The sequence below is a fragment of the Mya arenaria genome, chromosome 16, assembly GCF_026914265.1.
Source record: "Mya arenaria isolate MELC-2E11 chromosome 16, ASM2691426v1".
Taxonomy (NCBI): Eukaryota; Metazoa; Mollusca; class Bivalvia; order Myida; family Myidae; genus Mya; species Mya arenaria.
The window spans coordinates 35,860,968-35,877,367 of NC_069137.1; the positions used below are offsets into that span (position 1 = coordinate 35,860,968).

Below are 16,400 nucleotides of genomic sequence, written 5' to 3' on the forward strand. Positions count from 1 at the left end.
AATATTTCACACAGTTGTTCAGGGCCATCACATGATGAGGTTAGATAACTCTATATTATCTTTTATACAAATTATGGCCCCTCATCGACTATTGAACTTAGGTTAAAGTTTTAGGGCAGGTTGGGATATTTATTGATAACTTCTATACACTTCATTTAATTGACTTAATACTTCACACAGTTGTTCAGGACCATCACACAATGAGGTTACATAACTTCATATTATCCTTTATGCAAGTTATGGCCCCTGATTGACTTAGGTTAAAGTTTTAGGGCAGGTTAAAGTTTTAGGGCAAGTTGGGATTTTCACTTATAAGTCCAATACCCTTCCTTCAATTGACTTAATACTTCACACAGTTGTTCAGGGCCATCACATAATGAGGTTAGATAACTCCATATTATCCTTTATACAAATTATGGCCCCTGATTGACTGTGGAACTTAGGTTAAAGTTTTAGGGCAAGTTGGGATATTTATTAATAAATTCTATACCCTTCGTTCAATAGTTGTAGCCCGGAATTATAGCTATTCTGTTTTTTCCGACCTAATCCTCCTGTACAAACAAAATTAAACCGTTGTAATATACACATGTTACTTAGGAAACAATATAAGTCATTGGACTGTTACACGAATAATTTCAATAGCTAGAAATTCACCTTTTATTTGTACCGGCATGGGAAAACCCTGTTATGTTAATTCCGGGCTATTTGTATTGACTTAATACTTCACACAGTTGTTCAGGACCATCACACAATGAGGTTACATAACTTCATATTATCCTTTATGCAAGTTATGGCCCCTGATTGACTTAGGTTAAAGTTTTAGGGCAGGTTAAAGTTTTAGGGCAAGTTGGGATTTTCACTTATAAGTGCAATACCCTTTATTCAATTGACTTAATATTTCACACAGTTGTTCAGGGCCATCACATGATGAGGTTAGATAACTCTATATTATCTTTTATACAAATTATGGCCCCTCATCGACTATTGAACTTAGGTTAAAGTTTTAGGGCAGGTTGGGATATTTATTGATAACTTCTATACACTTCATTTAATTGACTTAATACTTCACACAGTTGTTCAGGACCATCACACAATGAGGTTACATAACTCCATATTATCCTTTATGCAAGTTATGGCCCCTGATTGACTTAGGTTAAAATTTAAGGGCAGGTTAATCTTACAACAAGGAACATAACTTCATCATTAAAACCCTACATACAAATTATGGCCCTTGAATGATTTTTTTAAATTTAATTTAATTTCTTTTGAAAGGCACATTTTTATGTTTTTAACCGCATTTATATTGAGTGATTTGCATCATTGTTCGGGCGGGCTGGTGAGAGGGCAGCATCAAAGTCACCTTATGTATCAAATAATTTTAGCTTTTAGCTAGGTTTGACATAAAGAGACCAAACTTGGTAAATACGAAGAGTTTATGGAGACATTTTATTCACTTCTAAATCAAAGCGTCGTAGTTGAGCGCGCTGTCTTACGACAGCTCTTGTTTATGTTTGGGACTATTTTTAATTTATAGCGATGTTTCTTAATTTGTCAGATTTTCAAAGAAAAAAGTTGATGCTTTGCCATAGCCATGGTGCTGTTGTAATTGTTGTTGTTGTTCAAATGAAACTTGGTACATATTTGGCTGAGACGATACAAATATGTGTAGCAATGCAGATAACTCTGACTTTCATGATTTTGGAGTTATGCCCCTTGTTGGCTGGAAAATCAACAATAGACAAGTACAGCATTTGTTCTGCAGAACTCTTGTTTTAGTGATTGATTTTATCAGTACTTGGAAACATTTGCCTGTTATGTGTAAGGGCTTTCAATCAGCCATTTTCGCCCTAGTCCCCCCTCAAAAATGTATATTTTATTCCAGGACCTCTAAATTATTCAAAATTTCCCCTTCAGAATAAAGTATTTAAAGAAGAAAAGAAGTTGCCTTCAATTTTTTCCGTACAAATTCATACAACAACACCGAAATAGATACATGAAAGTTTATAGTGTGGAATTATTTTAATTAGAGATCATACAGGTGAATTTTTTGTTGATTTAACCCTAATCAGTGCATATCAGTACCCCTACTTCATAGTAGATTATTGGAAATTATTTGATAATGGACCTCATGCATTACAAACCTATTTTCCTAGTATTTATTTTGGTTTAATCAATTAGTGTTTAGTTTCTAATCTAGAGAATTGTATTTCCCATCCAGTGATCAAAATCAGTATAAATTTAATATCTTGTCTAATTCCTTTCTGCATATATTTTATAAACAACAGAAAATCATGTGGAAGTTGGTGAAATTTCAATTTATTACACTATACAGTAAATTTGCATTAGTTCAAACAGGCGGTCGCTTGAAAACCGGCAGTTAGTCAAGGTCAAAGCTAAAGCCTGACCATTATTCCTTCAATTTTCATATAAAAAATACTGACACTGGATCGAAATCTAAATAAGTTGAGGAGTCGAGCACAATTGCCTGTCTGGAATACACAAGTCATGCGCAAATCCTTATGATGACCTCGAGATTATAATTTCACACTTTTTCCCCGAAAGCATGTTCAAAAATAAACAAATACTTGTCTGGCATTACTCCTTCTTTTTATATATAAAACTGAGCATTTTTATCAATCATATATGTATTCATATTACGACACATCTGTCAAGATTTTAATTAGTAAAAAGTCCATTTTCTCTTGCAAACTTTGTTTTTCAAGGCCTGGAAATATGGAATAATAATTATAATGCCACTTCATAATTATAATGTTGTTCAACTAGTGCTATTTCCTGCATTTAAATATGATTATGGTACCTCAAATGAAATGAAGCCATTAAGAGTCACTGAGTTTGGAATACAAAAATTGGCAAGCCATACTGGCTTCATTTCAAATTACGGTTGATTTGCAACTTCTTTATTAATTATCCTTAATAACATCACTAGGCCAATAATTGACATCCTTTGATTTGAATTGTCATTGACTTTAAGCATAAATTGTTAAGCAGTTCTCGCTATTATTGTTTTTTTCCAGCCCAAAAATTGATAACAATTTTATTTGCAGCACAACATTTTCATCCGTCTTTTTACTTTTAGGATGAATTGTCAGACGAGTGCCAAATCCATGTTGTCATTGGTAACGAGGCATGTGACCTAGATTCAGCTGTGTGTGCCCTTGTGTATGCATATTACCTAAACCAGGTTTGTATTTGTTATCATTGGTATCAGGTCATGTGACCTAGATTCAGCTGTGTGTGCCCTGGTGTATGCATGTTATCTAAACCAGGTTTATATTTGTTGTCATTGTGAACAAATAATGTGACCTAGATTCAGCTGTGTGTGTCCTGGTGTATGCATATTACCTTAACCGGGTTTGTATTTGTTGTCATTGGTAACAAGTCATGTGACCTAGATTCAGCTGTGTGTGCCCTGGTGTATGCATATTACCTAAAACAGGTTTGTTTTTGTTGTCATTCATAACAAGGCTTAGGATAATAAGATTATGATGTAGTTTAATAACCCTCTGGCTAGCCACAAAAAAACCCTTTTAACCTCAAGGTACTCATGGCACTCAAAGGATCTTTTTTTTGGTATGGATTCAATTTCTGGTAGTTTGGTCCAGATTGCTTTAACATATCACCCTATCTTATCATTTACACATTGCTAAAATGTCATTTTTTCCAACATCAATCAGGTGTACTTACTGTTAACATTGATCTGATTATAAAGGCATGCTTTGAAAATCTTCTCATCAACTGCTTTGGCTGGAGTTAACACATGTGTTACATAAAACTATCAAAACACATTTGGTATATAAAATTATCTAGCGGTTCTTTAGGAATTACGTTTAAATGGTAATCCTGAGTTCAAAATTGGCCTTGACCGCGGGATTACTACTATATATATATGTAATCAGATGAGCAATATATGGCCATAATGACCCTTTTGTCATTTACAAGATCTTCATTGTTATCATCTGTTTCAGAAATCGGATAACATAGTTGTCCCAGTTCTAAATATAGCAGCCAGTCAGTTCAGATTGAGGACAGAAACCACCTATTTCTTCAGCAAATTAGAAATCCCCACAGAGAGCCTCATTTTCAATGACCAATTGGATTTGAGAATACTTCACAAACAAGGGAGGCTACTTCTAACTCTTGTGGATCTTAATTGTCTCCCTTCAAAAGATGAATACTTGGAAGACTGTGTTGTCTCAGTTATTGACCATCATGTCCGAGAAAGGGCAGAAAAAGAAGGGTATGTATGAATTGATTTTAGTCTGTTTTTAGCTCCACTGGCCGAAGGCCATGGAGCTTATGTCGTCACAGATTGTCCGTCGTGAGTGCGTGCGTGCGTGCGTGCGTGCGTGCGTGCGTAAACTTTTACTTTAAACGACATCTCCTCTGAAACTGATAAGCGGATTTTGACAAAACTTCACAGGAATGTTCCTTTGGTGGTCCTTTACCAAAATTGCTCAAATGGTTCCGGTCCATTGCACAATATGGCCGCCAGAGCTAAAAATAGCAAAATCTTTAAACGACATCTCCTCTGAAACGGTTCGGCAGATTTTGATGAAACTTGACAGTAATGTTCCTTGGGTGGTCCTTTATTAAAATTGCTCAAATGGTTCTGGTCCATTGCACAATATGGCCGCCACAGCTAAAAATAGCAAAATCTTTAAACGACATCTCCTCTGAAACGGATAGGCAGATTTTGATGAAACTTGACAGAATTGTTCCTTGGGTGGTCCTTAACCAAAATTGCTCAAATGGTTCCGGTCCGCTGCACAACATGGCTGCCAGGGCAAAAAAAATAGAAAAACCTTTAAAGAACATCTTCTCAGAAACCGATGATCAGATTTTGATGAAACTTAACAGAAATGTTCCTTGGATGGTCCTTTATCAAATTTGCTTCAATGGTTTCGGTCCACTGCACAAGATGGCCCCCAGAGGTAAAAATAGAAAAACCTTTAAACGACTTCTCCTCAGAAACCGATGATCGTATTGCAATGAAACTTGACAGAAATGTTACTTGGGTAGTCCTTAACCAAAATAGCCCAAATAGTTCTGGTCTGCTGCACAACGTGGGCACCAGAGCTAAGAATAGAAAAAAACGTTAAACTACATCTTCTCAGAAACCGATTATCAGATTTTGATGAAACTTTACATAAATGTTCATCGGGATGCCCTTTAACCAAAATTTCCCAAATGGTTCCGGTCCGCTGCACAACATGGCTGCGAGAGTTAAAAATAGAAAAACCTTTAAGGACTTCTCGTCCGCAGTCTTCACGAAAAACATTTTAACCTACTAGCCAGTTGGACTAGCATAATGGCATATTTTACTAGTCCGAATGACAATCTAGTAGTCCGACTATTTTGCCACATTATAAAACTGTATGCTTGAGGTAAATACCTATTTCAATTGAGCAGCTTGCAGTTTGAGTAAACATTTCTTTATTATGATGCTCATGCAGTGATAGGGAGTGACATCCTTCTGTTGGGAATAGTGCTCCTTGTTTTTCAGAACCTATGGGTACTATGTAAAAACAAAAGGCATCTTGCTTGAATAGACTGTAATAATATCAACATGGTTAGAAAAGAAATGCCATGCTTTAATAGCTTTGATTACATTTTACTACTGAATTACCTCCCTTTAATAGAAAAAAAATAATGTCTTAATTTTTCACGTATAGCATCTTTAAATAATTTTTAAACAATAATAATTTATTAGTAAACATATAAGCATAAAGTTCTCACAAAAAGATCAATTTAAAAACCTTACATTTATACATAGGAAAGTATATATAGACTGAACATTAATTTTCGTTTAAGTGACATTCTGAAAGTTTAAGAAACAGCTAATTTTAGTAACTTAAATGGCCGAAAAGTGTAAGTGAAACACCAAGTCGATTCTATCTCGTCAGTTCTTGTTCAGGTTAGATATTTGCTTCATAATCTATTCAGATTAAATGTTTATTAATTGTTTAACTTTTAAGCATTATTTTGGGTCGATATTTATAGTTTAAAGGAAAAACTTATATCTTAAACAGCGACAACGTGTCGCGAGTGGCAAAAGACCCGACATCACATCAGAAGTGAAAAAAAGATGGTCTTATGCAGGACTAAGTGGATGCGTGTTGAATGCTGCTTGTATAAATATATTTTGATAATCAGTAACTAGTGATTAAAATCGATATCACTTAAGTTAAAAACTAAAAAGACAGTAAATGCTTATATTACTTCAGGTTGAGGGTTCTTTTCTGTTGTTGTTGGTTCTTGTCGGTTTTTAGTGACAGCGATTATTCGGAACGTCTCGTCGATTTCCAGATAATTTCCCGCGGAAAAACAAGCATGGCTGCGAAAAGAAAACGTGAAAATGACTCGGTAACGGGTTATTTAAAAGACGTGTCCCCATTAAAAGTCGCAAAAAACAATAATAAACGTCTCCATTTCCATTTGGAAAACAATGGTTTGTAATTTTTAGCTCGCCTGTCATATGACAAGACAAGATTACATGTTAGTCAATCGTCAGTCCACAAATTGCCTGCGTCACAATTTTGACATAATCTTTATGAGACTTAATAACAAGGGTCATCTCAACAAAATCTTTGACAAAATGGCCCAAATGGTTCCGTTCCGCTGCACAACATGGCAGCCAGAGCTAAAAATAGGAAAAACCTTTACACCACTTCTCCTCAGAAACCGATGATCAGATTTTGATGAAACTTGACAGAAATGTTCCTTGGGTGGTCATTAACCAAAATTTGTTAAATGGTTCCAGTCCACTGCACACCATGGCTGCCAGAACTAAAAAATAAAAAAAACTTTATACGACTTGTCGTCGAAACCGATGACCTTTTTTCGATAAAACTTGACAGAAATGTTTGTTTGGTGCTCCTTTACTCAAATTGCCCAAATCATTTCGGTCCACTGCACAACATGGCAGCCAGAGCTATTAAAGTAAATTTTTTTTTTAAATAACTTCTCCTCAAAAATTGATGATTGTATTTCTATGAAACTTGACGAAAATGTTCGTTAGGTGGTCTTTGCTTGAACCTTTTGGCCAGTGGAACACAGGCACTGATGTGCCTCTTGTTATTCATTATGTTTGTTGTGTGTGTGATTGGGAAAAAATTGTCAATGTGGTTGCTTTGCACAAAACTTTTTCTTACACATATATACTAAACACAGTGCTGTTTTGTCTAAAGAAAATGTTGGTTTAACAAACTGCTTTTAAAAGTATAAGCACCAAAAAAATGCCCACACCGGTGTGATGAATGCTGGTTGATAAAAATCTGCTGGTCAGGGGTAAAATGCCTTGGTTTTTTAAGTGAAAGCCCGTGGGCAGCTCTCCAGAAATATGGCATGTACATGTATGTATGCATAGGAATCAAACAGCAAGGGCGTCAGTCCGTTTGTTGGACACCTTCAAGCTGAAATATTGACCAATGGCACTCCATTGGGTAATGCAACCAGGTGACTTTATTTATTTTCAAAAGAGACTTCAAAATTTTATTGCCATATGTCAGTGATTTTTTTAGTGCAATTTACTGCCTTCTAAAGGCTGTTTCCCCTTATGAAAAACTGTCCATTTTCCCCGAAATTTTATATATTTTTCCCAATTTGATAAATGTCCATTACATTAATGAATAAAAAAGCAATGAATTTCTTGAAATATAAACAAAATCTTGACAATACTTACTCCTTCACAGCATAATGTATGCATACAAAAGTAAAAACATGTAAATTTGCCATCATTTTAGCTATTTTGGCCTGATTTTGTATTTTTCCCAAAGGCGACATTTTTTCCCAATTTGCAAGGCACAGGCGGTATAAATAATTCCCCAAAAAATCACTGTATATATATAACATATGCATGTGTTAGGTGTTATGCTTAAACTATAGCGCCTTATCTGAATGTACTTTTCGTGTACATGTAAACTAGTATGTGATGTACTATATCCGATATTAATTATGCATAACTGTATTTTGTATTATTTATTGTTTTGAATTGCTTGATAATCAACCACATTATGTAAATGTGAACAGATGAATCATGTACTTTACATATATATTATGTGATATCACTGTATATGTTTATCAATTGTAAATACGTTTTGCTCTTCATAATTGGAGGATATAAATAAATATATATAATATATAATATCTTAAATTTAGTTTTTATGTATGTAGATTTCACCTCCAGTTTTATATCCATTCCAAGATTATAATGCAGTATAAAATTAAGTTTTTATTAATCGAAAGATTATCTTCAACATTATGCATTCCTTGACATAAATAATCATTGAAATTTTTTAATGTATTATTATTTGGTGTATTCACATGATGAAACCATGGAGACCCCTACATCATTCATACACACCATTTTAAAATCCATGGCCGGAATCAGTGTCTCTACTTATCTTTCACACATGTTGTTCCTTTGCAAAGAACAAAAGATAAATGAAATTCATTGTGTATTTTTCATATGCAAGACGACAACATACACCATTTGCGTTTGATATTTATTTTCACAAAGTTTTCCCTATTAGCAGGGACGTCACTTTATAATACCGGGAAACATTTTCCAAACACAGAATAAGGGTAGATTAGCGGCATTGCTTTTGAAACAAACAAACACCCACTCACATGCACACATGCCCAGCAAGGCTCATTTTTATTGATTTTGGAAGTCATGTTTCGTGACTATACTCTTCAAAGCAGTTTTAGGCCTAAAAAAAATTGTTTGGTTAGGGTTTCATCCTTTTCAAAAGTAGGTAGGACAGGTAGGCTTTTTTTTTTTTTATTAGGTTTATATAAGAATGTCATTTTCATCATAGCGGTGTTAAAGTAATCTTCTGTGTAAGAATTTAAGGTTTTAAACTACATATTGAAAAGCAATTAAAAAAAAAGTTTTCATTTTTTTTTCAAACTGACTATAAAAACGGTATGGTTGGCACCTATTCTGTAGGTAGGGTCGGGTAACCCGAACCAAATGTATTTTTTTTTTTAGGCCTTAGGCACTCTACAAAGCAGTATTAGGCAAGGCATTGTAAGTCAATATCATTACGTATCCTCCCTACATAAATGTGCATTAAGTATGATTTGGTAACAGCTGAAAGAGTTGGATGGTAGGAGAAAAAAAAATACTACAAAAAAAGTATTTTTTTTTTAGAAGTAGACTTTTTGTGTCAGATTTCATTTGAAATAAAAAAAACCAGAAATATAGACAGCAGTTAATCTATATTGTTTTTCTTGGTAACTATGGCTTAAACAAATAATTTGTGGTTTTATCCCCCTCCCCCCCCCCCCCCCAAAAAAAAAACAACAAAAAAACATATGGAAGGTAGGTACTTTTCTTCTTTTATTAGGTCAATTTTTTTCTTGAAATTTTTCTGTGACCCAAAACTATATATTATATGCTTAAGAACATCTATACAGTCAGTATAAGCATCACTGCGGTATTGTTAAAGGCCCAATTACACTTCATTTTTAACTTTCAAAAGAAAACAATCAAACAAATGATAACAAATATTTCTAAAGGCAATAAAAAGGTTAAGGGTCTAGCTAAAAAAAAGGTAGGTTGGGAAACGGGAAACAAACATTATATATATATATAATTGTTTTATGCCTAATAATTTTTTTTATATAATTGTTGAAGGGTTTCATCTGTCAGTATTTTAGTTAAACACTCCTAATGATTTGCCACACCTTATTTCATAAGTAATAAAAAAAAAAAATCTGTAAAAATTGCATTATACAAACCATGAACGAGTCCCTTTTAATGAAGAACTGTAACGCCTTTTACAGGAAACTATGTTTCTCTGATCCTGATATAGCTCTGCTTTTATGGAATCGTTTCAGGAACTAAAGTGGCTTAATTAGAGTTTTATGTGCCTGAATGCGGATGTTAAGCTCTAAAAACATGGTTTTAGCAGCTTGCTAATTAAATTTTATACCTCACTCAGCTATGAGCATCACTTGTTATTTGATTTTATAGCGTTTGGCCTTGGCATTTGTATAAAGCAGGGTCCAATGATTTTTAGTTTGTTAAAACAGCGAAAACAGTTGTGGTATTTCATAGCTTTAACTGGTGTTGGGATTATTGTGCCAGCACTTAAACTTTGGCCAATTAACTCAAAAGACTTTACAAGATATTCTGATGAAACTTGGTATACATGTTTCCAGAGACCATACAAAGTCATGTATAGCAAGGCCCATAAGTCTTGCTTTAATAATATTTCCGTCGTGAATTTTGGATGTTTCCATCTCAATGTACAACTCGTGAATGATGACATCACGAAAAACAACTCCTTATATACTAAAGAACCAAAGTACACAAGAAAAAATCCGCCATAAAAAAGTAGATCCCGTACCGGTGCGTCACTTAATTGCTATTGCAATTGTGAGCTTTTATGGCTCATTGAATTGTAACGGTAAGATCACAAACGTTTTTTTTTTTTTTTATAAAAAAGTTTAAAGACATTTTTGTTTAGAGTCTCTTTCGCATACAGATTTTTTTTTTTATTTATTCATAAACAAAATGTGTCCCTTGTTCGATTATAAAAACAGACAAGTGTTAGCTTGCCCTTCAAACTCTCTTGTTCTGATCTGTTTAGTATATATAAAAGTGATTAATGAAAAAAGTCCGCAGAACCTCAATGTTTAATTTAATAATTGTGTTACATGCATGTCATATGTGCTTAAATAATGGCACTTGTACATAGAGCTGGGTCCATTCTTTAATGGCACTTGTACATAGAGCTGGGTCCATTCTTTAATGGCACTTGTACATAGAGCTGGGTCCATTCTTTAATGGCACTTGTACATAGAGCTGGGTCCATTCTTTAATGGCACTTGTACATAGAGCTGGGTCCATTCTTTAATGGCACTTGTACATAGAGCTGGGTCCATTCTTTAATGGCACTTGTACATAGAGCTGGGTTCATTCTTTAATGGCACTTGTACATAGAGCTGGGTCCATTCTTTAATGGCACTTGTACATAGAGCTGGTTCCATTCTTTAATGGCACTTGTACATAGAGCTGGGTCCATTCTTTAATGGCACTTGTACATAGAGCTGGGTCCATTCTTTAATGGCACTTGTACATAGAGCTGGGTCCATTCTTTAATGGCACTTGTACATAGAGCTGGGTTCATTCTTTTTAGACTCACCCTATAGTTATAATTATATCATTTTATATTATGTTATATTAAATTATATTATATTATTACATTTTTGATGAAAAAGAAAAGCCTAAGTTTCTTTTGGTAGATTGGGAAAATGGCCTGTTAGGCTATATAACAATGGGAAATTCTTGTGTCATTTTTTGTATTAAAAATAAATGATCATGTAAATACAATATACTCAAATACTTGGTTTAACCATTAGTTTGTGAGCTTTTATTACTTATACAACAATAAAATTCAGTTTGTTTAAACAAAACTTCTTTAAATGAAAAAAGTAATAAATCATTAATCATCAAAAATTAATCATTTAGTGTACTAGAATTAAATGAAAATAAATTGCCTTTTATCAAATATACTCGGCCTTAAGAATTTGTTACCAACTGAAATAAATGAGACATACATGTACCTTTATTTGTATAAATGCATAATGCATGTCAAGTATGCAAGCTGTACCACATTTGTAAGTCGTTAAGCTGTAATCTTATTTTATTATCTTGATTCAGATTGAGCTGTCTAAATTCTTCCCGACTTTAATGTGCAGTGATAAATGCTAAGCTTGTGCAAAACAAATAATATTGATTTTGTTTCATCATTCATTTTCCCTTTTTGCAGCCTTACTGGCAGTTGCTTCTTTTCACTTTTCCTAATTCATGTTTTTTACAGTTTTCCATATTAATTCCTGGCTGCCTTCCTTTTTGGCGTCATTTATTATTTTCTTCATATCTGCATTGCTTCTTTCATATTCCCACCTTCTGTCCTTCCCTTGAAATGGCTCCTTTCTTCCTTCATGGCTCATTCCTTCCTCTATTCATGGTTCTTTCATTCCTGGCTCCTTCTTTCTTGGCCCCTGCCTTCCTGGCTTCATGTTCCCTGTTTTCATGGCCCCTGCCTGCATTGCTCCTTCCTTCCTGGCCCATGCCTTCATGGCCTATGCCTTCATGATCCCTGCCTTTATGGCTCCTTCCTTCCTGTTTCATTCCTTCATGGCTTCTTCCTTCCTGGCCACTTTCTTCCTTGCTCCTTCCTTCCTGGACCCTGCCTTCATGACCATACCTTCATGGCTTCTTCCTTCCTTCCTGGACCCTGCCTTCATGACCATTGCCTTCATGGCTTCCTCTTTTCTTCCTGGCTCCTTCCTTCTTGGCTCCTTCCTTCCTGACCATTGTCTTCATGGCTTCTTCCTTCCTTCCTGACCATTCCCTTTATGGCTTCTTACTTCATTCTTGGCCCCTGCCTTCCTGGCTCCTTCCTTCCTGGTGCCTTCCTTCTTGTCCTCTGCCTTCGTCACCTTCCTTCCTGGACCCTGCCTTCATGACCATTGCCTTCATGGCTTCTTCCTTCCTGGCCCCTTCCTTCCTGGCTCCTTCCTTCCTGGCCCTGCCTTCCTGGCTCCTTCCTTCCTGGCGCCTTCCTTCTTGTCCTCTGCCTTCCTCACCTTCCGTCATGGCTTCTGCCTTTCTTGCTCTTTCCTTCCTGACCCCTCCTTTCTTCATGGTTCCTCTGTTCTTGGCTCCTTCCTTCTTGGCTCCTTCCTTTCTGACTTCATCCTTTCTAGCCCCTTCCTTCCTGCATGGCAACTTATTTCCTCTCTTTATTGCTATTTCCTTCCACTCTCCTTCCTTCCCCTGCGTTTTTCTTCCAGGCACCTGCCTATCTTTCTTTCTGTATGGCTACTTCCTTCCTCTCTTCATGACTTTTTTTCTTCCAAGCTCTTTCCTTCCAGATTCCTCTCTTCCTGACTCCTTCCTTCCTGGCTCTTTCTCTCCCTTCCTTCCTTGCTGCTTTCTTCCTTTCTCCTTCCTTCATGGTCCCTGCCTGCCCCCCTCCTTTTATGGCTCCTTTCTTCCTTCATGGCCCCTGCCTGCTTCCCTCCTTTCATGGCCTCTTTCTTCCTTCATGGCCCCTGCCTCCCCCTTTCATGGCTCCTTTCTTCCTTCATGGCCCCTGCCTGCCTCCCTCCTTTCATGGCTCATTTCTTCCTTTATGGCCCCTGCCTGCCTCCCTCCTTTCATGGCTCCTTTCTTCTTTCATGGCCCCTGCCTGCCTCCCTCCTTTCATGGCCTCTTTCTTCCTTCATGACCCCTGTCTGCCTCCATCCTTTCATGGCTCCTTTCTTCCTTCATGGCCCCTGCCTGCCTCCCCCTTTCATGGCTCCTTTCTTCCTTCATGGCCCCTGCCTGCCTCCATCCTTTCATGGCTCCTTTCTTCCTTCATGGCCCCTGCCTGCCTCCCCCTTTCATGGCTCCTTTCTTCCTTCATGGCCCCTGCCTGCCTCCCCTTTCATGGCTCCTTTCTTCCTTCATGGCCTCTGCCTCCCTCCCTCCTTTCATGGCTACTTTCTTCCTTCATGGCCCCTGCCTGCCTCCCCCTTTCACGGCTCCTTTCTTCCTTCATGGCCCCTGCCTTCCATCCCTTCAATTTCTCTTCCTCCTGCCCTGTTTCTTCATTAATTTTATACTCCATTTCATTCTTTCATCCTTAAATATATCTCTGACTTACTTAGATATAGTATCCATCCAATACAAGAAAGACGTGTTTCATGTATCATTTGGGAATCCATTTTAGTTGGAGGAATTCTTTTTATTCACAGTCACTTGATTAAACGACAGAGGAATAAGAAGTAATGAAACTGTAATTCAATTAAGATAATGCAATGTCTAGGAATGTTATATTACCTCTGGTTTGTATTATCGATTTTATTACAACTGATGCTTTCTTAGAATGTACATTGGGCATACAGTAAAACTGCCATCGCTCGAGGACACCAGGGTCAGAGCTAAAACCTCGAAGGAACCGATGCTTCGAACGTCCCAAGTTTCAATTTCCCAGTCTGTTATGAATTGACTTTCAGTGTATTTATAGTGTACTTTAAGTTTGAGGTCGTCAAACCAAATGTTTACTTCGACACTGATAATATGAAAATAGAAGGAAAATGTTCGGGACTAAGCTTCGATCTTGTGGGACCGCCACTTGTGTTCAGTACATAAAGACGATGTTTCATATGCAAGACCCACGTCTCCACCTCTCCCACACTTTCAGGTCAACCATGAAGTGGTCTGGCATATGCTTATGGTCTATTGATAGCTCTTCCTAAATGTAGTTATAATATCCAGTGCATAATCTTTTGAATTGTATGGTACCACAGAGGCATTCGTCACTGACCTTTCTAGTGTTCCATTTGTAGTTTGAGGAAAACAAGACTTAGGTAATGGTTTTTTAGCTCTACTGGCCAAAGGCCAGAAGAGCTTATGCGATGGTCATGTGTACGAAGTATGTGCGTCCGTGCGTCCTTGCGTCTGTAAACAATTCCTTGTTAACACGATACAGCCTTCAGTTTTGGTTGTATCTCGATGAAACTTGTACAGTATTTAGATATCCATTAGAGCTTGGTTCCTTTCGAAAACCAGCCATTTCCGTATATGCATGCCTAGATTATGGGCCTTGAAAGTTTAAAGAAATGCTATTGTGTAAACAATTGCTCGTTAACACGATACAGTCTTCAGTTTTAAATGTATCTCGATGAAACTTGTACAGTATTTGGATATCCATTAGAGCTCGGTTCCTTTCTAAAACCAGCTAGATCTGCCCATGCATGCCTAGATTATGGGCCTTGAAATGATTAGATTATGGGCCTTGATAGTATAAAAAAATGCTATTGTGTAAAATATACTTGTCAACATGATACAGTCTTCAGTTTTGATTGTATCTCGATGAAAGATGTGCGGTATTCAGATATCCATAAGAGGTTGGTTCTGTGATGTTGACCACACAAACCCAGTCAGTAGAGCATAGGCCCTCTTGGGCCTCTTGTTTGTAGTAAGGGTGACATTGTCATGGGCAGTGTTGTTGAGTAAGTGTATGTTAAGGCAATGCGAGGCAATTATTCCTTGTATTGTTTGGATTATAAGGACATGGTGAAAAATAGAAAACAATGGAGAAAAAACATTTTTTGAACCATTAAGTGACACAGGAATTATTTAGTCACATAGCAGTTTCTAAATGGCCTTATAAACCTACAGATTTGGTTAATAATTGAAATCGTGACATTCTCATTTTCGCTAATAAAAAGATGTTTACTTGTACTTTCTTGACCGTTATTGTAGAATGTTGTGAAATCTGGAGTATAATGGAATCCTGTTGATTAGGTCTGGAAAATCAATACAGTTATTAAGATTTTTGAAGAGTTGAGAGTTTCCATAAGTTGCTTTAAGGGTAAAGATAGGTTCATAATGTGAGGAAAGTTGGTGTTTATCTGGAGTATAACAAGCCTTTTATCATTTGTCTTAAAGCTGCACTCTCACAGATATACCATTTTTACTTTTTTTTTAATTTTTTGTCTTGGAGAGAGCAAATTTTTGCGTGAATATCTTCAAACCAATGATATAAGATTGCTGACAAAAAATCAGAACGCAGATTTTCATATTTCCATTCGAAAATTAATGTTTTATACTATCAGTTTAAGAAAAATGCATAAAAAATCAATTTCTGAACTTAAATATAAAAATCTGCGATCTAATGTTTTGTCAGCAGTCTTTTTAATTGGTTTCCATGGATTTTCGCAAAAATTGGCTCGTTCCAAGACAAAAAATACAAAAAGTTTAATCTGTGAGAGTGCAGGTTTTAAATAAGGGCCTCAATATATTTCTTGTACATGCCGTTTTTAGCTCGACTATTCGAAGAATAAGGAGAGCTATACTACTCACCCTGGCGTCGGCATCGGCGGTGGCGTCGGCGTTGGCGTCACACCTTGGTTAAGGTTTTGCATGTAAGCACCTTTAAGTCTTTATCTTAGTAAATACATCAGTTATTGCAATGAAACTTAAGATATGTATTCCCAACTGTCTTACATACTAAATTAATGAAGTTAGATAACAATTATTTGAATATAATGCAAATAATAGGCCTTTATTATTCGACTTAGAAATTCTGGTTAAGTTTTTGCATGTAAGCACACATAGGTTAATATCTCAGCAACTACTTGAGGTATTGCATTGAGACTTTATACAATGGTAGTCAACCATCCAACCTACTTAATTAACCAAGTAAGATAACTCTAGTTTGCATTTAATGCAAAATAATTGCCCTTTATTATTCGACATAGAAATTCTGGTTAAGGTTTTGCATGTAACCACATTTAAGTCAATATCTCAGCAAATATATCATGTATTGCATTGAAACATTAGATATGTATTTCCAGATAGCACTTTTTTG

General features: G+C 36.1%; 1 protein-coding gene across 1 annotated transcript in view; it reads left to right on the plus strand.

The window, feature by feature from the left end:
- Positions 1 to 16,400, plus strand: part of LOC128221257 (uncharacterized) — a 130,944-nt gene that overhangs the window by 7,031 nt on the left and 107,513 nt on the right. Inside the window, exons 3-4 of the mRNA XM_052929797.1 lie at positions 3,098 to 3,202; positions 3,987 to 4,258. Of these exons, the coding sequence (XP_052785757.1) occupies positions 3,098 to 3,202; positions 3,987 to 4,258 (377 nt within the window). The remainder of the gene's footprint in view (positions 1 to 3,097; positions 3,203 to 3,986; positions 4,259 to 16,400) is intronic.